This window comes from Helobdella robusta (assembly GCF_000326865.2).
Source record: "Helobdella robusta unplaced genomic scaffold HELROscaffold_9, whole genome shotgun sequence".
NCBI lineage: Eukaryota > Metazoa > Annelida > Clitellata > Rhynchobdellida > Glossiphoniidae > Helobdella > Helobdella robusta.
The window spans coordinates 750,886-777,304 of NW_008705512.1; the positions used below are offsets into that span (position 1 = coordinate 750,886).

At 34.3% G+C, this 26,419-nt stretch overlaps 5 protein-coding genes across 5 annotated transcripts in view; 3 read left to right on the forward strand and 2 right to left on the reverse strand.

Annotated features, from left to right (window-relative positions):
• Positions 1-676: 676 nt before the first annotated feature.
• HELRODRAFT_165995 (hypothetical protein) lies at positions 677-3,365 on the forward strand (the record flags this gene model as incomplete). Its single annotated transcript, XM_009033037.1, has 2 exons — positions 677-1,636; positions 2,169-3,365. 2 exons carry the CDS (start codon positions 677-679, stop codon positions 3,363-3,365), a joined length of 2,157 nt encoding a protein of 718 aa, XP_009031285.1.
• Positions 3,366-3,783: 418 nt separating this feature from the next.
• On the forward strand, positions 3,784-6,732 carry HELRODRAFT_165996 (hypothetical protein; the record flags this gene model as incomplete). The annotated part of the gene is made up of 3 exons (XM_009033038.1): positions 3,784-3,817; positions 4,238-5,342; positions 6,462-6,732. 3 exons carry the CDS (start codon positions 3,784-3,786, stop codon positions 6,730-6,732), a joined length of 1,410 nt encoding a protein of 469 aa, XP_009031286.1.
• A 452-nt stretch (positions 6,733-7,184) lies between these two features.
• On the reverse strand, positions 7,185-14,028 carry HELRODRAFT_189840 (hypothetical protein; the record flags this gene model as incomplete). The annotated part of the gene is made up of 10 exons (XM_009033039.1): positions 13,007-14,028; positions 12,664-12,918; positions 11,598-11,778; positions 11,160-11,383; positions 10,601-10,978; positions 9,985-10,087; positions 9,084-9,205; positions 7,811-7,855; positions 7,509-7,649; positions 7,185-7,382 (listed from the first exon to the last, which is right to left on the reverse strand). Exons 1-10 carry the CDS (start codon positions 13,799-13,801, stop codon positions 7,185-7,187), a joined length of 2,442 nt encoding a protein of 813 aa, XP_009031287.1. The 5' UTR covers positions 13,802-14,028.
• A 386-nt stretch (positions 14,029-14,414) lies between these two features.
• Positions 14,415-14,717, forward strand: HELRODRAFT_152674 (hypothetical protein; the record flags this gene model as incomplete). The annotated part of the gene is made up of 1 exon (XM_009033040.1): positions 14,415-14,717. A coding segment is annotated over one exon (303 nt), but the record flags the coding sequence as incomplete, so codon positions are not given.
• An 8,544-nt stretch (positions 14,718-23,261) lies between these two features.
• HELRODRAFT_165998 (hypothetical protein) overlaps positions 23,262-26,419 on the reverse strand; it is a gene marked incomplete at both ends in the record, with an annotated part of 4,556 nt that continues 1,398 nt past the window's right edge. The window contains 4 exons of the mRNA XM_009033041.1: positions 23,262-24,024; positions 24,781-24,935; positions 25,299-25,426; positions 25,828-25,885. Coding sequence (XP_009031289.1) covers positions 23,262-24,024; positions 24,781-24,935; positions 25,299-25,426; positions 25,828-25,885 — 1,104 coding nt within the window. The remainder of the gene's footprint in view (positions 24,025-24,780; positions 24,936-25,298; positions 25,427-25,827; positions 25,886-26,419) is intronic.

Below are 26,419 nucleotides of genomic sequence, written 5' to 3' on the forward strand. Positions count from 1 at the left end.
CCCCCCCCCTGGCTACGCCCATGTATGTATATATATGTATATATATATATTTACTAACATATATATATATATATATATATATATAACATTATTAAAACTTAAATTATACATCATGCCTGCATTCTTCAAAAGGTATTTTTTTAGTTTGGGTTGTGTCGGAGTGAATATCTGGGGAGTTTCCTACGTAGTAATTTTATTTCATGATGAGAACTTTTCAATAAATCATGTGTTAAAAATTAAATCTTGACGTTTTGAAGTTGAAAAATTTAAAAAAAAATGACATGATTTATAGAAACACGTAATTAATTAATTTAGGGAGGACATTAATAAATTTAGGGAGACATTTGCACCACTAAATAAAATTACAGATATATAATTATATATAATATATATATATATTCAGATATGCATATATTATGTATTAATGTGTATATGTATGGTGATGATGCATGAAAGGGCGTGCGTTTTTACTGAGAGTTATATGGTATGACGGAATTTTTTTAGTTGATATCAGCAGACTGGTTAGTTTTTGAGATTATGATGAAGACTTCTCTGTTGTAGGTCCGTGCTGCACTTGATTATTATCTTACGTGATTAATTTACACTTGACGACAGTTAATGTTGTCATATCTCTGGCTGCTGATAATCTTCAATTAAGGTTGGAATTCACGTTAGAATGCATTTATCTGAGAGAAGTAGACCTGTTTTGAAATCGACAAGCAGAACAAAAACGAATTACTTAGCAAGAACACGCTCCCTAGCAACCTCATCTGCTACTACCACCACTACATCCGCACTATTTACATTACCAGCAACACGTGACCTCACAGCTCCAAACTCTTCATCTGCTAAGACTTCATCGACGCCAACATTAACTAATCTGACAATTATAAATCTTAAAAAACCAGAAGAAACTTTAACAAAATTTACATCATTGTCAACAACAGCATCAGAAGTTTTCAGGACAACAACGTCAACATCAAATGTTTTCCCTTCGTCCTCAGCCGTGGATGTTAAATTAGCAACAAACGCACTAGTTTCCACATCATCGATTGACGCTGTTTATACATCGATAGACATTTTTTTAAAATCGACACATATGAAAACATTGCTGCCCTCCATAACAACAAAAAACAACCAGCAACCTGCGACTACAACAGCCATATCAGAATCAGCAACAACCGCAGCAACATCAGTAACGACAACAGTAACCTCAACATCGACTTATTCCGTTCCAAACTATATGAAGGCCACTGAAGTTTCGAGGATGAGAGAATCATACACAAGATCGATATTTGAAAAGTCCCTGAATAAGAAACGTACGATGGATTCAACTGCGAAGTTCAAAGGGATCAACCAAGATAACAAATCGATATATGTTTTTCAGGAGGAGACTAACTTGCCTAAGCCAGACCATGCTGGTCATGCTTCTCAAAATATGTGCCATACTCGTGGAGAAGATGACTTTGACAACAACGAATATGTTATAAATGCTGTCAAAAAGAGTGCAAAAAGCAACATTGATAAAAATAACAACCACATCTACTATGAAAACAACGACAACAATTCAACAAAGGATTATTTTGATTGTGACCGTGACACGTTTCTGGCTAAACCGATCAATGAACTTTTACAGGTTTTTAAAAAAATAATCGCCTATATTTTTCTAACAAAATTTTGGGCTTTAAAAATAAATCTAAAAATTATTAACTTTTAGTATGATTAAGTTATATTTATACATGCAAGAATATTTATTTATAACGGCCAGGCTGTATGAAAAATAAAAGCAAAGCTGCACCTAATAGCTTATTTAAACTTGGATTAAAATAGCGTTGAAAAAGCACAATTGACGTAAATGCAAACAGAAAAATGTTGTTCACTGCACAAAACGGCAACACAACTGGCTGCCTTCTTATCAATATTCATTACATTTTATCTCATGGCAAAAATATAGTTAATATGCAAGCACTAAATGCTTCGAAATTATTTGCTACACACGTAAGGAATGTTTAACAAAGGATGAAGAAAGAATTCAAACAATTCCTGATTTGTTTTTTATAAGAATAATTTTCATAAGTGAACTTATCGTTAACATAAATACGTTTCTGTAATTTTTGTGCTATTTTTAGAAATACAATTTTAAATAGAAAATTTGTGTTTTGAAACAGGATAATAAACAAGTTTGCCAAAAACCAACTAATGTTTTAATTTTGACATCAGCAACAACACTTTCAAAAACAACGTCAACAATAACAACTTCTGCAACAACAAAATCAACAAACCGCATTTCAAATGTCGTTCCACATTTACAATCAGACCAAGTATCGAATAGCGATGAATTAAGACCACTCGACGGCGACAGCAACATTCAGCAGCAGCAGCCTACAAAAACTTCATCATCGCCTTCCTCATCACCTGCGTTGCCACCAGCGGCACAGAGGAAAGAATCAAAACACCACCATACAATTATGAATTACAAAACTTTTGGCCACATAATTTGCAACGATTACAACAATTTTGAAGGTAGCAAAAACAAAAATGTTGTAGTTCAAAGACCGAACAACCACGTTCCACATTACAGCAATCTCACAAATACGACCGCTTCACTCTTTCCTCGTTTGGCGAACAACAACCTCAAATTGAACGTGAAGAGAAATAAGTTGTCTTCCTCGCTATCGACATCCCTATCATCACTTTCCACGCAATGGAAAACAGTTAAAAAGAACAAAACATTTTCTGATTCAGTTAACCTTATCTACGACAATAAACAAACAGTCAACGTAGCATCTTTAATGAACAGGTCGACCGACACGTCGACTCCTTCCACTACGACTGTTTGTACTACCACTGACACCATTGGAAACAAGTTTTGCTTTGAAGCAGCTGACCGAACAGATCACATACCATACATTCACGAGAAATCAAACGTAGATAAAAAGCCAAGTCGCTTACAAGACAAAAACTTTTTCCATTTTACAGAAGGCGCTTCAACAACTGTTAGGTCGGCACGGTCTGTGGCATTCCTCGATCACCAGCGTCTTCCGTCATTAACATCGCCAACAACGCCCTCAAAATTCAGACTGAAATCAGACCAAAGAAATCTTACAAGGTCGTCATTTCTTTCGTGCAGTTTAAACAATCTCACGACATCACAAGTGAATGCTTCAACAAAAAAAAATCATCCTTATCCGTTTTCTTCAAAGACATTCAGAAGACAATTATCCGTTTGTTCCTTCGCTAAAGCTCCAACTGCCGTTCCCCACGCATCCTCGCCAGACTGTTTCTCCAACGTGACCGCCATCAAGTTGCCGAGTATCATTGAAGGTTTTGTGGTTCACATCAAAAAATTTAAATTTTTTATTTAAAGAATAAAAATATTGAATGATTGGGAATGAAAAAAGCAGGTATCTTGGAGGATTGAAATTATTTTTAATTTTAAAAATATTGTTTAATTCGTTTTAATTTAATTCTAATTTAATGTAAATTTTAGCCAGCTAAAGTTTAAATAGCCTTAAAATCATTCAAAATGTTGTTCCATACTGAAGAATGTTTTTTTTAATATGTACAAAGCTACTTAGAAAAAAATGTAAAAAATTATTATTTTTCCAACAACTAAAAGATTTTCAAATTAACAAATATTTTCACCTAACACGAATAATTAAATTTGTTCACTATCATCACTTTCTTTGCAATGCTTGTGTGTGAGAAGAGATGCATTTGTCAGCTGTAAGTAGTTAAAAAAGCAGCTGGGAGCAAGTTGCGACAGAGGTAGGACGAGTAAACATGCCAAGTGAAAGACTGAAAGACAGGATGGCACGTGTTGCAGGAATGCGTGGAGGGTGACTGTCTTCTTAAATGATTTATAAAGAGAAGCTGAGTTAATGGGAATTTTAAACATTTTGAAAATTAGCAGCGTTTTGCATTAATTTATTTTTTTTTAATAAATTTAGTTTTCACGCAAAAAGAAATTTGTAATATGTATTGTTTGTTAACATGAAGCTACTGAAACCATTTGGTTTCGAAATAAAATCAAGATCGTCAACATTTCAAAATATCTTGGTCACTGTAGAAAATATCTGAGCGCCATCGGTTCCAGATATCCACAAATATTTGTGAGAAATGTTGCAGTTGGATTTGTGATGAAATGTTGTCGTATTTCTTAAATTATAAACACGGGAAATATTATGTTGAAAATTTTTTATATATCTGAAACTTGACATCGTACATTTATTTACAGGCTTCAATGCCGATGAAGAATCGAAATTGGACAACAATAATAACCGTTCGAAATCGGCGAATAGAAACCATAGTAACTGTACCACCAACCACACAGGCAACCACAAAAACAGCAGTGCTAAATATTTCAGCTACCGACAGAATATGCGCAAGAACACATCACAACACACAGCGCTATCTGGAATGTATAGCGGTCCAGAACAAGTGCAGCCCACTAGATGCACTTCAAAGCTATCCACCCACTGCCCTTTCCGTTTCGACGACCGCATTGAAAATGAAAGCAATTCATCTAGATCCAGTTGTGGTAAAAACGCTGAAATTCACAACAATATCAAAGATGGAGGTTTAAGTTGTACATTGCTGTACGACGATGGTCGGCGAATCGTGAGCAGCCGCCCCGAGAAAATTTCTGCAGTCACAAAGATCTCTGAAGAACATTCACTCGATAACATTATCAGGGAGGAAACAGTTGATGACGTGCAAGGACATGTGGCAACCTTCAACTGTGACATCAACAACAATGACATCAACAGGCAAACAACTGATCATAACTTGAATAACCAAATGAAAGATTCGAATATTTTTTTGAAAAATTTTAAGAATCATCAAGAATCAGTAAGAAGTTATCAGCAAGTATCTTTGTTAAAGTTGCGTCAGTCTGCACATTCACAACAAACATTCAACAAAACTAAGAACAATTTTTTCAAACCGAAACAAAATTTTACTGAAACAACTGACAACCATGTTGACGACAATGTCACCAACAATGACATTAAGAACACTGGATACAAACCAAAACACGCACCAGCTAAAAATTACTATTTTCCACAAAGTAGACCAGAAACTAAGCAAATCAATTCAGTCAACAAATTTTATTCAAAATCTTCTTTGGGAAAACAAAGTCGTTTCAACTTTGACGTCAGAGATAGCATTAAAAATAAAAATAACAATAACTTTAACGATAGGAACAATAACGTATATATCAACAACAACAACAATAATAATTACACGAGGTTTGGTGCCAGAACCAAAACGATGACAGAAAAGAAATTGAGCGAAGAACTGATAGTCAAGTATCTGGATCTCAATTCTCACGAAGAAAACAGGTCGGTCTTTATTGTACAAATGTTGATTTCACGAGATTGTAAATGCTGATTTTGTACAAATTTTGATTGCAAGAGTGTACAAATGTCGATTATGTACAAATGTTGATTGTTGAGTGGTTAAATGCTGATTGTGTACAAATGTTGATTGCAATGGCGTGCAAATGCCTATTACTTAAATGCATGTTGATTACTTTATTACATACAAACCCCTTAATTGTTTACACATTTACACACACACACACACACACACACACACACACACACACACACACACACACACACACACACACTCACACACACATACACGCACACACACACATGTGCCTCATACCTTATTTAACACAATCCTGTACAAATAATATTGTACACACTTTTTTCCTAACATTGTACGTACACATTGTAAAGTTTACAATCGGTCAAAAAACTGCACAACACAACTTAACACAACACAACAATAACGTAATGAACCTTGCGCTATTTTTATCATCATAACCTGTGCAATATCACCCCCATAAAACTCAAGTGTTTGAACAGCGCTCATTCGTTACCTTATAATGTTTTCCTCATGAAATTGTTCTTTGTTGGCTTCTGAAAGTGATCTCCTCAAAGTACTCAACCTTCACCTCCTCCACTAATTTGCTCCACCAACCTGCCACCTCCGGCTGACTGGAATAGTTTCACTCGCTGATAAGTTTTTTTATTCGCTACGATGCACCTCTCCAGCTTGTTTCCACTGAATGTTTTAAAGGAGTTTACTATTAATACATTTATGTAATAACACCAAATCTTTAGAATTGGTTTTATTTTAAACCAGCGACCAACCGATACCATAGACAAATAATGCCATGAAACTGTGAATTATTTTATTTTTTGTGTAAAAACTGAACATTAGTAGCATAATAAAGAGTTAGTATTATATTATACAAAAACTTTGGAACTTCCAAACAAAATGCAACTGTTGTGCTTTTTTGGATAATTTCATAGATGATAATACCTCCTCATCAGAAAATCTTCAATACCCCATTAACAATTTTATTTAATTAAATTTTTGTTTTCACCATTACCATTTGACATTTGTTGAATGCATCTAACAGTTAATTAAATGTTCTAACATTTCAGGGACGAGTTGATCCTGGTCTGGCTGTCTGAGGTGGGCATGCTGGCAGAGGCTCCCCCCTCCTGCCACTCCATCATCGAACATTCATCCTCTAATGCCAGCTATCACGTGATACATCAAGATGATGACGACGAAGTTGGCGAAGATGGTGATGGGGAGAAAAAATATGCTGCAGTTAGTCAAAATAAAGTGAACGATGATTCAAAGCTTAGTGATAGTAAGGCTGATAATAAACACGTTGGACCCGAGGCCTGTGTCCTGGAAGATTGGTGAGCAAACATAGGAACCTTCACTTAGAAACATTCACTGTGATAACCATAACGTTTATTTTGTTGTTTACATGTAGATTATAAAAGAAGGAAATTTTTTTTTTTATCTTTTTTTGATAAACAGTTGAAATTTGAAATTTGTGTGAACTATTGTGCACGTTGAACAAAATCAGAAAGAACTTAACAGTGGATGCTATCTGTAGAAGTTGTCTAAACATCTAATACGCTGTTTATTTAAATATTTTTTAACGTTAAGCAAATTTTTATTTTGTATACATTATTCTTGCAACTGTTTTGTGCTAATTTCCGATGTTGATACTCTTATCATAAGAGTCTTTCTTATGTAAATAAATAATGAAATCTTCCTACTTACTTTAAGTTTGAAAAAACAAGGTATTTATTGAAAAAATAATAATAATAACAATAACAATAACAATGTTAATAATATAATTAAACTCATGAGCAGTGCATTAAGCCAGCACTCTTTGGTTTCCTTGTTTCGATCGCACAAACCAGTGCATAAGCTGCTTCTCGTTTTAACTTCGTATCTACGATCGTATCGTACTTTACTTTTTGTATCTTGAAGGCAGCAATGTCATCTTCAGTGGCGTTCTCTTTCATGACGATTTTTTGTTTTCTCTCCTCCAGTTCCTCCTCCGTGTGTTCCGTCGTCGTAAATGCTAAAGAATTCAAGAGATGGCGCACATCGGCAGTTTTATTTAATAATCTTTCTCCGCTTGTTTGTTCTTGTCCAGTAAACAACTTTCAATTATCCCCGACAGCATCCACGAAGGCGGAAAAATCCTTCTTGATGTTCTCGGCCCCTTCGTCACACATCGGCTGTTGGTTTTGATTCTTCATGGCCAGGGGCAGGTCGTAGATTGTTTTGTTGTAGACGGGCTTGTGCGAAAGGTCGCCAGCCTCTGAACGTTGGAAGAGTAGTTCTGCATCTTATAATAAAGCCCCACGTTCGAACCGAGGTCTGACAGTGACTGTTTTAATTGAGAGTAATTTTTTATAATTATGATTATTTTATTTGAAAATTCATGAAAAGAATCAAATAATTAGAATCTAAAGATTACCTGAGGTTTCTTCGATAGGTTCCGGTCCAATTTGTGGTTCTGGCTCTTTAGTAAATATATTAAGTGGAACCGTTTATTTACAATTTCATGAGTGATAGGACATCATTTATTAAATCTTTTAAATAAACGTTAAAACGTAACGTTTTTATTCATAATTCAACTCATGATTATTTTGGAAATTATTAACAAATACTATCTAAACTTTAATTACAATTTAATCTGTTAGTTCAACAGATTTCAACCATTACTTAACACACAAATTAATTTGAAACAATCTAACTAAACCGAGCAGCAAAATTTAGAACGGAATTTGAGGAGACAAGCAAAATTTTTGCTGTTACACCTCGTGTCCGATCGGGCTGTCGAACCGGGAGATGAATACAGTGAATACTAACACAAAACAGTGTAATACTAATGTCAACATGAAGTTTACTGTGCCTAGATTCATTACTGATGATAGTAAGTAGTAAGCTGTGCCAACGATCCATCCTTCGTCAATGGCATCATGCATTTACGATACATTACATACGGAACGTGATACACTTCATGTTGACATTAGGTTCATCGGTACGTGTCAACATGCAGTTTTATTTATTAATAAGTAAATTCAATTCATGGCGTCATAATAATATTATGAAACTGAAATAGAATAAATTACGTGAATTCAATTTTCAAATTCTTCCTTCAAGCAGGCAGTTCGTGTGAGGTATGAGCTTTTATTTTTTGGTTTCTTGTTTAGATTTAGATACTTATTTGGTTTCAGCATCTCTAACGATGTAGAAGTTATTTACGCATTTCAACGTGGTTTTGTTGTCGCTACCACCGAGCTATTAGTCATTTATTCCATCTTGAATTAAATATAATCATTACACCAAACCATTTAGTAATATCATTCCATTAGTTGAACAACTTATATAAAATACCTTTATTTTTTCAGTCTTTATTATTGCAGCTCTATTGCAGCTTTATTATTGCAGAACCACTTACATTGTTACAGATATATTATCTATATATCTTTTATCATGTTCTTCGTATCTTCATCCATTGATTTGAAGCAGCCATCTTCGCCACAAAGGCTGTTTATCCTTTTCACACGACGTACACATGTATTTATGCGTACGCGCAAGCACCGCATCATATACGCTGAGTATATGATAGTCATTGAGATGTTTGACTCAGCGAGCATTTGAACCACTGAGCCGGCCAACTTACGTCGTTTACCCATTTACCAGCCTCGAAAGCAAGGACGGCGGGGTCAGCTACCCGGATGAACCTGTAGAAACTGCAGGATTCGAACCCGGGTCGTGGAAGTGGTAGACGGACACGCTAGCCACTCGGTCACAAGACCCAATGATTTGATTTTGATGTGAAAGAAAAATAATTTGCAATGTAATGCTTAAAAAAGGTAAAACATCAATATTGAATTGAACAACAATCGTATCTCAGGCATAATTCAAGTTTCGAATGATAATATTTTCAGGAAAAACAATTTGGCAATTTTTTTTAAATGATTTACGCTTACGGTAGTACCTACTGTGTGTATGTTCATTGAAATTCAATTTGTTAGAATAATTATTTGTCAGATCGACAATACCTAAACCTACATATCTGCAAATATCAGTAATCCTCATTCTTCTTTCTTATTTTGTTTACTGATGCCGCCGTTCGTGGACGCATACGCGCGGCGTGGGGCAGATGGCACCTTCTTACCTCGGTACTGATGCGGCGTAGCATTTCTCTACCGCTGCGCTCATAGCTATACTACACAGCTATACGTTCTGTTCTGATGTATGGTGCAGAGACGTGGCCGATGATAACAAAACTCGAACAGCAGCTTCACCGAACTGACATGAAGATGATTCGTTGTATGCAGCATGTTGACCTAAGGGTCCATACCCATACAACCGAGATCCTGAACCGATCGGGACTGTGCATGTTGAAGGATGCATGTCGTTGTCATCGCCTACGATGGTTTGGCATGTGAAACGAAAACGATACAATAATTTCCGTTACTCAGCGCCAGGTGCCTTGAACCCGCACAAGAGGTCGCTCAAAAAAGTCCTGTACGCAGACCGTACAGGAGGACTTGAAGGCACTTAGTCTCTAGGAGACAGACACAATAAATAGATCGGCTCGGAGACTGAAACTGATGAATGGAATAAAAAAATTCCGACCCATTACGGGAGGACAACGAGGATTAATTTTGGTTCCAGCATCCTTAACAATGTAGAAGCTATTTACGCATTCCAACATGGTTTTCTTGTTGCTACCGTCGAGCTGTTAGTCATTTATTCCATCTCGAATTAAATATAATCATTACACCGAACCATTTAGTAATATCATTCCATTAGTTGAACAACTTATATAAAAAATCTTTAATTTGATTTTGATGTGAAAGAAAAATAATTTGCAATGTAATGCTGAAAAAAGATAAAACATCAATATTGAATTGAACAACAATCGTATCTCAGGCATAATTCAAGTTTCGAATGATAATATTGTCAGGAAGAACAATAATTGGCACTTATTTTTAAAATGATTTACGCTTACGGTAGAGTACTGTGTGTATGTTCATTGAAATTCAATTTGGTACAATAAATATTTGTCAGATCGACAATACCTAAACCTACATATCAACAAATATCAGTAATCCTCATTCTTCTTTCGTATGCTTGCAAATGCACAAATTTTAATATAAATCACGTAAGACTAAAAACAAAGACGACAGTTAGAATATTATTTTACAAAGAAATGAAAAGAGCAAATGAATAAAAACTCATTCATTCAAACGTCCGATACAGACATGACACCAACATATTGACATTCCAACGTTCTATTGCCATAGTTAGGTAGAAAATAGTTCAAAATTTGGCAGTCATCATCAGACTCAGCATCATTCTGTTCCTTTGCTTCATTCGTCACGAGATTTTTATTATTAGCATTCCCGCATTGCACTGATGATAAACTTGAATCATATGACGTTTTCTTATTCTTCAAGTACTTGGCCAGATTAATTTTTTGAATAAATGGATAGTCCCATCTGGCCATACATTCATAAAAAATGTAGAAGCAGTTGTTTATGGTGATGGATGGTAAATACGAAACAGGCATCTTCAGCTTCAACACAGATGACCACTGGTCACTCTCTACATCATACATCTCTCCATCCTTTGTTGATTGAATTATTTTTCAAAATCAAAATTAACGTTCAAATTGCTTAGTATAAAATTTCACATTTTAAATTATTTTGCACATAAAATTGAAGACATCAAATAATGTACATAATTACTTACTAATGAATAATAAAATATATGAACGGAGTGACAACGACAAAATGAAGCATACTAACCATTACATCACTTAGAATAAAATCCACACTTGGCTCTTTTGAACCTCCAAAAGCAAAAATTTTATTCTCCGTGCTTGTCATTAGGTGGGCACAACGTGCCGTCAACATGGGAGCCCTCGAGAACCATTTGTTGTAGGAAGGGTCATACCGGTACACCACATTCCGTACATTGGCTCCTTTATCACGTCCACCACTAACATATATCATGCCATTGCACACACAACCTGTTTGGGGATGGATATGTAAGTAAATAATAACAGTAAATAATAGTAATAAAAACTCGACCCAAATTTCACAAAGTCTGTGAACACGATACCATGTTCTTATCATAAGATTTGAAAAATTAATTTAAATTAGAGCAATAAGTTTACAGTTGAAATTGAAATAAATGCCACCAGAATAAGATACTAGACAGATATTAAGATGAATTAATCAGACCTGCCAGACTTGGTAGAGCAAGAAATAAAGGTTCCACCATGTACCATCGGTTTTCACTCGGTATGTATTTTTCAACTGTTGGAGTTTCGTAGACGCCGGGGGTGTAACCAGAAACTACATATAGATGACCATCTAGTCCTCCCAGGTAGAAATTACACCTTTCAAGATGCATGCTGCAACACTGAATATTTATGAGATGATAATTAGTACAAACTGAATAATTTGTTAACTTCATGAAATAATTAATATTAATGTAAAAGGCGTTAATTGGATTATATATATATATATATATATATATATATACAATGTATATTATACATACATAATATACAATGTATATTATACATACATACAAACTCAACAATGCTGAAAATGCGGTGATATTTCAAAATAACTGTATATACAATCTGAACCCTAATTATATATATGTATTTTTACAATATTCTATAAATTCTACCGAATGTTTGGCGTTAATATGTTTGTAGTTCGTTTTTTTTGATTTTTCTCACGAAAGTTTTTCGGTGAACGTTTAGTTTATTAAAATTCAAAATAAACTTATTTTCCGAATTCATGCTGCAAATAAGGCCATATTTCGATTCCGAATGAATCACCATTAGTGCGATTTAGTTTGTATAGAGAAATATTCACTTTGTTTTGTGAATATATATTGAAACAAGTTTATTTTAAATTTTAATAAACTAAACGTTCACTAAAAAACTTTAGTGAGAAAAATCGAACTACAAACATATTAATGCCAAACTTCGGTAGAATTTATAGAATATTGTAAAAATTATGGTCTATTACCAACATATATATATATATATAATTAAAACAAGGAACACTGATGCACACCCCTTCATATAAAGTTGGCTGTAAAATACATTAAATAAAGTTTTGAAATAGAATATAACGATAAATAACAAAGAAATAAACAATTATCGATCATTGTACGAGCTCAGACTCTAAATGATGAAAATAAATAACTCCACGCAAAACGCGTTACAATAACTGTCAACTATTATTAAAAGGAATTTGTTCATAAAAATATAATTTAAAAATTGTAAACCTTAAACCAGACATCAGTAACCAGATTGTATGCGGAAACTTTAGAAGTCATCGTTAAACCCCTTCCCTCTTCGATTAGATACAAACAGTTGTCAACCATACTGGCTTTATAATAAAGCCTTTTCAATGGTTGTCCCACTCTTCTTGGTGGTTTGAATTTGATGGGTATTGGCTCAACATTGCAGTTACTACTGGTCTTGCAAGCTTCAACAAAATCATAAACTGGAATAAAATGGACAACGTCTCCAATCAGATTCTAAAATAAAAAAAAATTAAAAAAAAAACGGATGAAAAATGTGAAAGTAACAACGTAATTCGGATAAAAAATTGAATTAAATTCACACCACGTTTTTAGGTGATCCAGTCGCAAAGAGCATGCCAACTGTACGAGAAATATTTGAATCTTTATCTTTACTATGGTTAATATGTAAATTCAGATCACAAAGTACGGCGGAACATTTTTGTTTCTCAGTGGTTGTCATCAGACTGTACCTTACTTCGGCCAACAATTTTTCTGCAAAACATTTCCTTGACTGATTCTTCAAAATCCACTTGATTATCATATTGAAAATATCCATCTCGCTATTTGCATTTATTTCCTCCGATGCAACCAAGCAAAACATTTCGTCTGGTGATAATAATGTTTTGGAGCTTTCTGAGATATTTTTAAAATTTTTTGACATGCATTTAATAACTTTTTCTTCCAACTGGTTAATTAGAACGTACTTGTTTGCAATGTCCAAGATACGAATGCATGTTGACTCATTCAAATGTTTTAACAACAATTCAATGTAGCTGTCAATCATATTATTGATTAGTAGATAGAAGGCACCTTCCAACCCTGCTTCTACTTCATTCAATGACTTCAGGCAAGTACCTCCGCTTTCCATCACTTCGGTTGAATACTCTGATAAATAATCCTTCACTTCTATTAAGGATTCATTCGTTAAACAATCCAACGTAAGCTCTCTACAATGGGCATCTCTCATTCCACTGTTCACCAAACCTTTGAAATAATCACTGAACCAATGAAGGATGTTTTTGTCTATTTGATGACGACCCCCTGATTTAGAAATTAATACAATTCGCTCTCCTGTTGAGCCATCATTACTTTCTACGTCATCTACATCCTTCATCATTTTCAACTCTTTCACAACTGCAATAAATAAGATTTCAGATTATGTGGCTACAGTGCAATACAGTATATGGTACAATGAACCGATATTCTATATCCATTCAAATTATTATCAATATACTTGGATATCTTTTAAGCAAATTCCACTCTTCCCCAATATATATTTATATGTTCATTTACCGATTTTACAACCTCCATAGACATATCTATTATACTTTAATTTATTCAACTTGGTCCTGGGTATGACATAAAACTGCATCCACGCTGCCTTGCGTGCTTTTGAGCGAAAGGCTAGGCCCACCGCTTATAACTGGTGGTTGTCGTCAGGATGGGTGTCCGGATGTAAAAACTTTTCCCCAAATTATTCTTATGCCATCACAAAGAAAAACAACGGCCCCTAGTCCCCAGCAGGCCTTAAGTGGTCAAGGGGTGCCAAGAATCCCTGGGAAGTATGCAATAGCGGAGGGATGTTGCAGAAAAATTCAGAATGGCCCCTATATGGTACTTAGACTTGGAACGCTCAATGTTGGATCACTGACTGGCCGCAGCATGGAAATCGCAGAAATGCTCGAGCGTAGGATTGATGGAAATCGAATGGTGTCTGTCATGTCAACTCAGACAAAGAAAAATATAAACTATTCTGGAATGGTCAAAAGACGGCCAAAAATGGTGTTGGAATTTTTGTCAGAGAACCGCTAGCCCAAGAAGTACTGGATATTAAAAGGATTAGTTCACGTCTCATGTGGATCAAGCTTCGCGTAGAAAAGCAAACATTGATTATTTTTTCTGCATACGCACCACAGACAGACGAATCAGAAGAGATGAAAAATGACTTCTGGACTGCATTCTCTGACACCATCTCAACAATACCAAAATCTGAAACAATCCTGATTGGAGGCGATCTCAATGGCCACATTGGAGAGAAAACAGATGGTTTTGACAACGTACATGGCGGTTTTGGCTATGGAGAACGGAATGAAGATGGTAACCGCATCCTTGAGTTTGCTGAAAGTCACGGGTTTTGTTTACTGAACACATATTTTAGAAAGAGATCAGAACATCTCATAACATACAAAAGTGGACCATCAGCCACGCAAATTGATTTCTTCGCTGTCAAGCAACAACATCGAAGGCTATTCAAAAACGTCAAAGTTATACCTGGCGAATCACGTGTCACCCAACATAGACTCCTTGTGGCAGACCTGGTTGTCGAACTGTCAAAACATAAGTCTAAACAAATGCCTCAGAGAATCAAAACGTGGAAGCTGAAAAGCAATATTCATCGAGAAAAATTTCAACAGATTGTCGCCACACAGTTAGACCACCAATCGCAAGCCAGTACAAATTGGAGTACATACAAAACCGTTTTAATGAACGCTGCAACTACAGTTTGTGGGAAAACTGGTACAAAACGTCCGCATGAACGTGACACTTGGTGGTGGAATGACAATGTACAAAATGCAATAGCTGAAAAGAAAGCTGCATACAAGCAATGGCAAAAATCAAAGTCTGTTGATGACCATAAAATTTTCCGTGAGAAGAACAACTATGCAAGACGTCAAGTTTCACTGGCTCGGACAGATCAGTGCAGAGAGTGGCTCACTAAAAGCAAAGGTGAACAAATGAAATCTCTGTATCGTATAGCAAAACAAGCAAAGCGTACGAAAAAAGACATAGTTGGTGCCTCATGTATCAAAAACGACAAAAATGAGATGGTTCTTGAACAACATGAGATCAAGCTACAGTGGAGAGAATACTTCAACCGTCTGTTAAACGAAACAAATCCCATCAATGTTAACTTTGACGCTCCACCCATCGAAGGTCCGATTCCAGACATCACTATAGAGGAGCTTACAGAAGCTCTAAAAGCTATGAAGGATGGAAAGGCAGCAGGGCCCTCTGGACTCACAAATGACATTATCAAAGCATCTGGTACTGCAGGTATCCAAACGTTACTACAACTTTGCCGTGAAATCTGGAGAAATTGCTCCATGCCGACTGAATGGAACTATAGCATGACAGTCCCGCTATACAAAGGCAAAGGTGATCCATTGAACTGTTCATCATATCGGGGTATACGTCTGTTAGAACACTCCCTGAAAATTGTCGAAAAAATCATTGAGAGAAGATTAACGTCGTGCATCATAATCGTAAATTATCTATTTGGTTTTCTAGCGGGGAAATCACAATTGATACAATTCACATCCTTCGGCAACTGCAAGAGAAGTACCTCGCAAAGCATCAACAACTATCAAATATTTTTGTAGACCTTGAAAAGGCATTTGATCGAGTTCCCTGTGAAGCAATCAGGTGGAGTCTACGTCGACAACTCATTCCAGAATATCTTGTTTGACTTGTGATGGAAATGTATACGAATACTAAGACTCTTGTCAGCACAACGGTTGGAAACACAGATGCATTTGACATCGGCGTTGGAGTTCACCAAGGCTCGATTCTCAGCCCACTTTTATTTATAACTGTGATGGAAGAAATCACAAAACCGATACGCACTGGTGACATTTGGAATCTAGTATATGCTGATGATATCGTTTTAACAGCCACGTCTGAGCAGAATGCAGCACAGATGTTTGAACATTGGAACACCAGACTCGCCGATCATGGATTCAAAGTCAACATCAGCAAAACCAAAGCAATGAACACTGGTGAACCCATCCAATCCACAGCTACTGGACGATGGCCCTGTTCAGTTTGTAAAGCTGGTGTAGGTAACAATTCAATCAAGTGTCAGCAGTGTAACCAGTGGTGTCACAAACGTTGTTCAAAAATAATTGGTACTTTATCTAAAGTGTCCAATTTTGTTTGTCCTGCTTGCATCAATCCACAACAACAAATTCGAAATAGCACTGTTTTTGAAGCCATTAAAATAGAGAAAGTCACATTAATTATTTTGATATCTAAGTTCAAATTTTATGTTTTACACTGAAAGAAACAGTTTTCAACAATAAAAGCTTAATTGTCCAAATTAGAAGTAAGCATAGGAACGGAATTGGTAAAACTTAATTTCCTGGAACGTGAATTTTAGGGGATAGGGAATCACTGGTTATAAATTGGAAATGGGCAAAAATGGGAAAAAGACATAATCATGCAAAATTTAAATTGAAAAATTTGATTAAACAGTAATTTATCTATCCGAATTAACACGTGTCTGCATGCGTAAAGAAAAATGATTACCCCATTAAGTAATGGAGCTATGAAGAAATTTCATATAAAATATATTTACGCAAACATGTGGTCGACACATACACACACTTGTGGTCATTATAAATTTGTATTGTATGTATATTCATAAACATTATAAAACAGGAATCCGTTTAAAAGCTTTTGTAATTTGTTTGTTTGATTCTTAAGACAGGTTCATAATTTTTGCTTTTTTAAAATATTCTCTTTCGTTTCAAATTTGTATTAAATGGAAGAGAGTAGGACCAGGAGGGAAAACGTGGGAATAATGTAAAAAATAGAAAATGGGAATTTTAGTAAACGTTGACATAGAAGCAAAATCTGGAGGGAATGGGTAATGACAAAATTGGGATGAAATTGGGAACAAATTTCAATTTCTGTTCACCTCCATTCAGAATTGGTTGATTGTGATACAACCACACAATACAATCACACATTTAAGTTAAAATAAAGTTGAATATGACCACGTGTTTGAGTTTTAAAATTGAATAAAACCATGTGCTTACATTAAAACCACGAATTTTTCACGAAATACATTGAAAAACAAATCACAAGTTGCAAAATAACAAAGAACCATAATAAAGCAGTAAGAAATGTTCGATGTATTAATGTTTCACCTTTGTTATCGAATTATAAATTGGACAATAAAAGACGATAAAACAACTTTATTAAATTAAATAAAATAAAAAGTAACTATAATGAATGGAAAAAGGGAAAAGTGAAGCAAAGAAAAAGTTCTAATTACATTCAAACAGATATAAAGATTTAATTGTTAATAATAACTTTTTCTTTGCTTTACTTTTCCAATTTGTCCAATTTATAATTCGACAACAAAGGCAAAATATTAATAAATAGAATATTCCTCAACAATTGATGACTCTGACGTGATTTGAACAACAAAAATCCGCCGTGAAAAAAATAAAAAACCAACGTGAAAAGATCCAAGAACCATGTGGTTAAAAAAACCGAAATCAATGATAAACAAAATGTAGGAACCAAACTCAAACTATTAGCTTTTATGGAAACATCATCAGATAGATGGTTCATGATAGCTGAAGTACAATTTAATTTGCAAAAAATTGTTTCCCCGGAAATCAGTTTCTACCACGTTTCGTTCTCCCTGCCGGCAAATGTGGTAACAGAATTGACATCCCAAGTACTGGAAGAAAAAACAATACAACATCCTTAATGCAGCAGTGATGTGACGCCATGTTGTCACAAGAAAAAACTAAAAAACTAAACTCTGAATTACATTTTGCCTGTTTGTTCGGAGTCACCAGTTGGTGAAGAATGTTCGATTTATTATTGTCTCGCCTTTGTTGTCGAATTATAAATTGAATAATTTAAGACTTTAAATTTTAAAACAATTTTGTTATATCAAACAAAACTTACGGCGATCATGAAACGGAAAAAGGGAAGGGAAAAGTAAAGCAAAGATAAAGTAGTAATTAAATTCAAACATAGATATAAAGATTATTAATTGTTAATAATAACGATGAAATATTTAGTCCCCTACGAACAAATACAGAAGTAAAACAACGCCATTTAATTAATAAAACAACAATCGTCTTGCAGGCATAATTTAAATTTCAAATGATAATTGTAACGTTAAAATAATTTGGTTGGGCAACTTTTTTCAAATGATTGCTGTGTTAATGCTCAATGATATTCCACTACATGCAATAAATGATCCTCAGATCGAGAGCGAAAACATAAAATTTATTTCATGACAGAATATTCCAAAATTTAACAGATTTAATAGCAAGAAAATAACAAAGGCCTCCTCTAAAATTTCGAGATTGGGTAGAACATCTAGAAGCGAAACACCAAGAAGTTGTGTCTCGTCCACAAGATGGACGTATTGATGTGAAACAAATTGATTGCTTATACGATCAACTAAGAATTTTAAACTTTGAAAGAGAATGGAAACAGCTGACTGCATTTATTTCCTCTGATGCAGCCAAGCAAAATATTTCGTCTTGTGATAATAATATTTTGGAGCTTTCTGATATTATTTTTTAAATTCTTCAACATGTGGGAACGGTGAATGGGTAAAATTGGGAAAAACGACATATACATGCAAAAATTTTAATTAAAATAATTGATAAAAACGTCAGTTATCCATGCAATTCAACACAGGTTCGCTCGCGTTCACTAAGAAAAGCAATGAAGATATGAACAAATTTCATATAAAATATATATGCGCAAATACGTGGTCGACACATAACACACACATACGCAGACCCGTGGTCATTAGAAATTAATGTAATAGTTAATGTATGCTCTTATAGCAGATTCAATGGAAAAATTGCAAACAATTGTTTCTAAACTGGTTTTTGAAAGTGAAAGAAAAGGCTTGCAAATTAACATAAACAAAACAGAGTGCATGGTTATCAGTAGAAGCAAAACCGCCCGGATTTGCTTCTTATTCATTAATGGTAAACAAGTGAAACAAGTCAACTGCTTTAATTATCTCGGAAGTTTGATTAGCTCAGGTTGTAGATGTGATAGGGATATCAAAAAAGGATAGCTATGGCAAAAGAGGCATATTCTAAAATGAAAAACATCCTCACCAACAGTAAAATCAGAATATCAACAAAATTATAACTGTTAGGATGTAGCATTTTCCGGTGCTAACTTACGGTTTTGAGTCCTGGACAATTTCTAAAAAAATGGAACAAAAGATTAACGCGCTGAGATGTAGTTTTTGAAAAAGGTTATAAAAATTAGTTGGACCTCTTATACTTCAAATGGGGATGTATCAAAACAGTCCGGTTATGAAAAGAGGAAATTACTATAGATAATCCGACGGGGGCAGTTTTTTGGTCACATCATGCGGAAGGAAAGATTGGAAAATCTAACAACTACTGGAAAGATTGCATAGAAAAGAGATCGCGGTCAACAACGAATAACATTCAAGAAGTCCTTGTGTCACTTATATCACCACATTTCAACAACTGCTACAAATTGTTAAAGATTGGAATTTGTGGAGGTCGATGATCTCCAATGTCATGAAAGGATAAGGCACGAAAAAGAATATAAAACATAATTTGTAATAATTTTATTAAGCATTCTAATGAGCGAAACAACAAACTTCATTTACTTAAAAAAATGTAACGGCCAAACACACAGTAAATTTTTGAAAAATTTTTTCATAGACTTATTTTTCAATCTGTCGGTCGGTCGGTTGGTCAGTCAGCCAACCAGCCAGCCAGCGAGCCAATCAATCAATCAATCAATCAATCAACCAACCAATCAACCAATCAATCAATCAATCAATCAATCAATCAATCAATCAATCAATCAACCAATCAATCAACCAATCAATCAACCAATCAATCAATCAACGGTCGGTTAGTCAGCCAGCCAGCCAGCAATGTGACAGTGAAGGTAATAACTCATGCTTACAGTTCCAAGGTGTTTCGGCAACAAAGTTATATGAGAGGCAAATTGACTACTTTTGGCCAATTGTATTCTAATAAAATAATTAAGTTAATGGAACAAACTTATAAATAAGTAAATACAATGCATGTTGGTCAGAAAATATTTTATTACGGACTGACCATATGAAATAAAATAAATTCCAAACTTTAAATTATTTACAGGAATTAACAAGATTTTTTAGTCTAATTCATTGAAATGTTAAACATAAAAAACAGATATAAAATCATTATAAAAATATTCACAAATAAATTTTTTGGAAATTGATACTAAACAGAATTATAAAAGATATTGTTTGCTTATTATATTGATCCACTAGCATCCAGGTCAGATGGCTTATATTATAAAAACCGATTGAACTGACACATGAGAGCTGTGAAAATTATGGAGTGTATGTCAGCGAAATAAAACAAAAGTGAGGATTTCCAAAAGGAAAGTACTTTTGATGTAAAATAGAATTGAGGAAATCAGATCAAGTCGACCATTTTGTATGCTTTCCCAGCAACAAAAATTGTTTAAAAGACATTGTCAGAAAATTAATTATTGCAAAAGGAATGTGAAAGAAAATTGACAAATTGTGATATTCCTATAAAAAAATAAAGAATAATAGAAATCTCTGTGTTTTCTACACTTCCGTATGCATGCAAAGCCTGGAAAATAAAAAGACAAAAAAAAAACAGGTTAGAAGGATTTGAAAGTGAAAGCTACAGAATATTTTTGGAAATTAGTTGGAAACAGAAAGTGAAAGCGAATGAAAAAACAGCTTGGAAAACAAAATGGAAAAATTACTGATGAAGAAAAAACTGCCAAGAAATGGATGGAGGACATTAAAAACTAAACTGAAATGGTAATGTGGTATACAATGAAGTTGGCTAAAGATAAAGAAGCATTACGATAAAGGCCTCAACAGACTCTAGGTTAAAAAGGACCCATTGATTGATTTGTAAAAAACTATTTAAAAAATAAATTTTAGGTGGTGATTGAGATATAAGGTCGATAATTCAATGAAAATGAAACCAAGGTCATTGAATTCTAAGCAGTTAATAATAATAGTGATATCAATAATAATAATAACAATAATAACAGAATTAAACTCATAAGCTGTTTATGAAGTGTTTGAACTGTGTTAAAAAAAAATTAAATTCTTTTAAATCAACCAAAAATTAATGTAATTATATAAATTGCAAAAATAAGCAGAAGAGTTAACACGTGGAAACTTTTATTTTTACAAATAATAAAATTCTATCAACATATGCTTCAAAATATTAAACGTTAAGGATATTATATAAATTAGATAACGAAAAATAACCTATCAGCATGCTTCATTGCACGGAGCATGTTGAAAAACGCAAACGGATCATGGTAATGTAATTAATTACTATGCTTCCTAATGATATCCGGTGCTGCTTAAATGATCTTTGACAAACCTGGTCAGTTTATATATCCATTAAATGGTATAATGGAGATGGTTATTTACTCAGAAGTACCAACGACACTCAAGTACAGCGTTTGTGAAAATGCCCGAATCAACGCAAATAACATTACGTATGACAGGTGGAAATCTCTTGGCATTCAAACCCGGCCGTATTCTTCTTTTATGCCATCTCGCCACCCATGTTTTTAACTTGTTTTTTGGTTAGTTTGATGAAAAATTGTTTGAGTCGAAATTTATTTGTTTATTTTTAATTTGTTTAAATAAATAAATAATTAAATATATTGTCATTTACTGGAAAGGCTCAAAAATATTTAAATAGGACCCATCTATTAAAATTAATGCGTTCATCATCCATCAATCGAAAATCAAATGAAATTAGAGCCAACACAAAATGGGGCCTATTCCTGTAGAATCAAGTTTAATCAGGCTGCCATTTCATATTCACTGCATTCCAATAAAAAAGTGAATAATGTTTGAAGTGATTACAATACAGCGAAAGTCATACAGGGCGATGCTCCATTTTATTTTTGTTTCCATTCCCTTCCAACTTATACTTCCAACTGCCTCTGCATTCGTATCATCAAGAGCTTCTTTCATTCCGTGTTAGTTAACAGTTTTTATTTATTTACGAGATTATTGAAAACTTGTTCAAATTTTTTTCGCTATGTAACTCAATGACAAGTGTCCGTAACTTCATGACAAATGTCCTCTTTCCGACTAACAACCTAATGTGGTTTCACTTATCTAAAGAACAACGTGACAGATTACCTGCGCCTGAACTGAGCAGCAGAACTAGTTGCTGTTAACTTTCAATAAATGTGTTCCACTTCCTTTGGCAGGCTGGTTTGATCATTCCCTGAATTTGTTCTTGCACACATTCGTTTGTAGGCGGGACCCCTACGGAAAAATGAATGATGGTCTCAACAGAAAATGTTATTTTACAACGCTTGTGAGATAATTTTAATAAGCACTTTATAAGCAACCCGTTTAGTTTATATATATATATATATATATATATATATACATATATATATATATGTATGTATGTATGATGTATGTATACAAGTGGACTTCAACTGTACCGCACTGACCGGCTAGGTGTAGCCCATTCCACGACCTTGCACAACAAATTGTTAAATGTTAAAAAAAAATTTATTTCAAATTAATAATACACATTTCAATTCACAATAAATGTGTCATACAATATATATACATACATGTGTTACTGTTTTAAAGTCGTCAAGGTTGGGTTAATACGTTTTATATATTTATTTGTATTTGTACTTACAATACACACACACCACACACACACACAACACAACACACACACACACACGCATATATATATATATATAATATATATATAATATTACATTCACATTGGTCCGACTTATACAGGTATGTAATGAAACGAATTCAACAAACAAAAGTTATTGAATATTAAATCAAAAAGTTTGTCGCTTTCAACCGCAGCAGACGTTATAGCATGGAGGTTTTTCGTACAGTCCATAAGATTGCGTCTGTTGTTGTTGTGGCGGCTGCCGTTGCTGATGTTGTGTGGTGATCGGCGTGGGGCGTGCTGGAAACTTTCACTGCTCTGGTGAATGTTTGAAAAATTGTTGAGCATTTCGAAGGAATTTTTCATTTGTTTCCTTGTCAGCGTTGTAAAGTTGATGAATTGGTTCGTGTCATCATCCTTTGGTAAATGTTGTTGCAGTTGTTGTTGCTGCAATTGTTGCTGTTGCAGTTGTTGTTGTTGCAGTTGTTGATAGCCTTGATGAAACGGTTGTTTTGTGTTTTGTTGTTGATGTTGTGAAGTGTATTGTGCATCATATAGAACAACATTTGGTTGCAAAAGTTGTTGGTTTAAATCGAAGTTGGTGATGTCGAGGAGTTGTGGCTGCGCGGTTATCGTGTCGTACTTGCAACCGATGAACTGATTTTTTTTGTCGTTGTTGCTACTGACGTTTTTACTGTTGTCTCCGTTGTTGTTATTGATGATGTTGCCGAGGTTGCAGTTGTAGTCAGGATCGTTGACGAGTGCCTGGTCACATCTTAACACTCTAACTTCATACTTCATTCCTTCATCGTCCTTGCTCCTTCCATCCATCTTTCCAGTACCAACACTCATCTCGCTTCTTTTCATGTTGTGTCTGCTGAAGTGGAAAATATACATGGCCTGTGTACTTGTGTGCGCGTGCGTGTTTCCATGAGTATGCGTGCTTATGTGTGTGCATGCGTACATTATTATACGCATGCGTTTGTGCCTGTAGATCTGTAGTGTATCTTTGCACGCGTTGGTTAGCCCGTACGTACGTCTGTTTGTGTATGTCTGTCTGTGTGCTTGTGTGTGTCTACGTTTGTGTGCTTGTAAAAGTGTGAGTGCGTAAGTGAACGTGATGTACGTATTTTCTCGAGTGCATCTGAACGTGCGTTCATATTCCACTTGATCATCACACGGAGTAACATTAATTTGCGACAAACTTTCGAATAAATAACTTTCATCATATTCAGCAGAAGTAGTGTTATACTATTTAACTATTTATATTAAGAGACTGACGTTGATTCACACAACATCAAAATAAGCTGCATACGTGGCCCCAGCTCTACCGTGCAAGTTGGTCATATTTTCTAAATGATGGCTTAGAAGCAAAAAAGACAATGGCAAAACTGAGCTTAATTTTTGAAATTTAAAAATGTTTTGTCTAAAATTTTATTTACTGTGTTTTTTTCATCTCCTAACATTATCAACCGCTTTCTTTTTTTGTGAGATTCATTTAATTTGTAATGCTAGCATCAACTAAAGGTCGATATTTGTTATGCAACAACATACAAAATGTTACATAAGAGTCTGTTTTATCATTTGATGGGTCGTAAATAGCCAACAGACTCGATATCACGAGACGAACCTTCTGTTGCAGGCCACGATGACTGCCAGCATGAGGAAACCAATGAGGAGCCCCAGGAACAACCCGATTATGACGGCCACAAACAACCCTTCATAAATTTTTGCAAACATATCAATAGAACACAACATGAAAACAATATAGTGTTGTAATACTCGCTGTCGTAACCGATTTACGATGCGACGGGTTCAAATCTTTGATTGATTAAAATACTCCAAACAGTTATTAATTATTAAACTTTATTTAAAGAAGAAATCAACTAATCGTTTATTTCTAGCAAATTCAAATTAACGCAACAATTAACTTTTAAATAGTTCAAAATCTATCGCTATGACAACGTCAACAAAACAAATCAAATATCGCTTTAAATAATTCACCGAATCGCTATTCACAAAGTCACAGAGTCACGAATTTACAAAATCACGAATTTCACTAATCGCTAATCTTCTTGCGATGTGCGCTTATATATTCTTCGCAAGCGTCGTTTCTAGATTCTTCTAGATGGTCCGATTCTAGCATACTCTAGAATGTTCTAGTGCGTTCGGTAGCACGGTTATAACAATAGGAATGCCACAGATTCTGAAATTTGAGATCCGCGGTATCTGAATCCAAATCCGGATTTTAGTATTGAATCCATTTGGATTTAGATCTTAAAAATTGGAATCAAATTCAAATTGTGTGGTTTCAAAATTAAACATGTCGCTAATAACTGTAACCACACCCTACCGACAGAACCAGTTAAATTAATATTACATAAGTCTGAGTTAAAGGGCGCAGTTATGTCGTAATGTTAGTAATGTTTGAAAAGTTACAAACACTATCAACCATTTGAACTTATTCAACTATAAATTGGTTTAATTGCAAATTTAAATCTAATGATAATAATAGATTCGTCTACAAAGAAAAGCCGGATCTCCGGAGTTGGATTTGACGGATACTGATCTTACCGGTATCTCAAATTTGAATCTGGATTCAGATCCGTCTACATTTGCTTATCAAAATATACAATTTTTATTTAAACAATGAATTGAGCAAAAATCTGTGCGATACCATTTCTGAAGTGATCATGTGATCGTTCCGACGGTTGGTAGGAAGGAGGGTGGGTGGCCTGGTCTGGAGCAGTCAATTATCATTAATTTACATAATTTATACAATTTACATAAATTATTTCTATATTGCTAACATTTATAATACGTAAAATTATTTAAGTCAATTCATCATTTGAACTTTTAATAACCTTATGTAATAAATCAGTAGTGAATATAATAAATAAACAATGAATTTAATGAAAACATGAGTAAATAATAAAAAATGAAAGAATGTATTTATATATTTTTTTTGTCCCAGCAAGGTTCATACTTCAAGCGCTGTGCAGATATTTGAGCGTTGTATTCTCAGGACGTAGCAACTCCTGGCTTTCATTCTAAATATTCATTCAGTCCGTTATTACTAACTACAACTGCAAAACTTATATTTAAAAATTGCCGTGTTTCTTTATATAAAGCTTCGTGGATTTTTATTTGACCATATATATATATATATATATATATATATATATATATATATATATATATATATATATATATATATATATATATATATATATATATATATATATATATATATATATATATATATATAC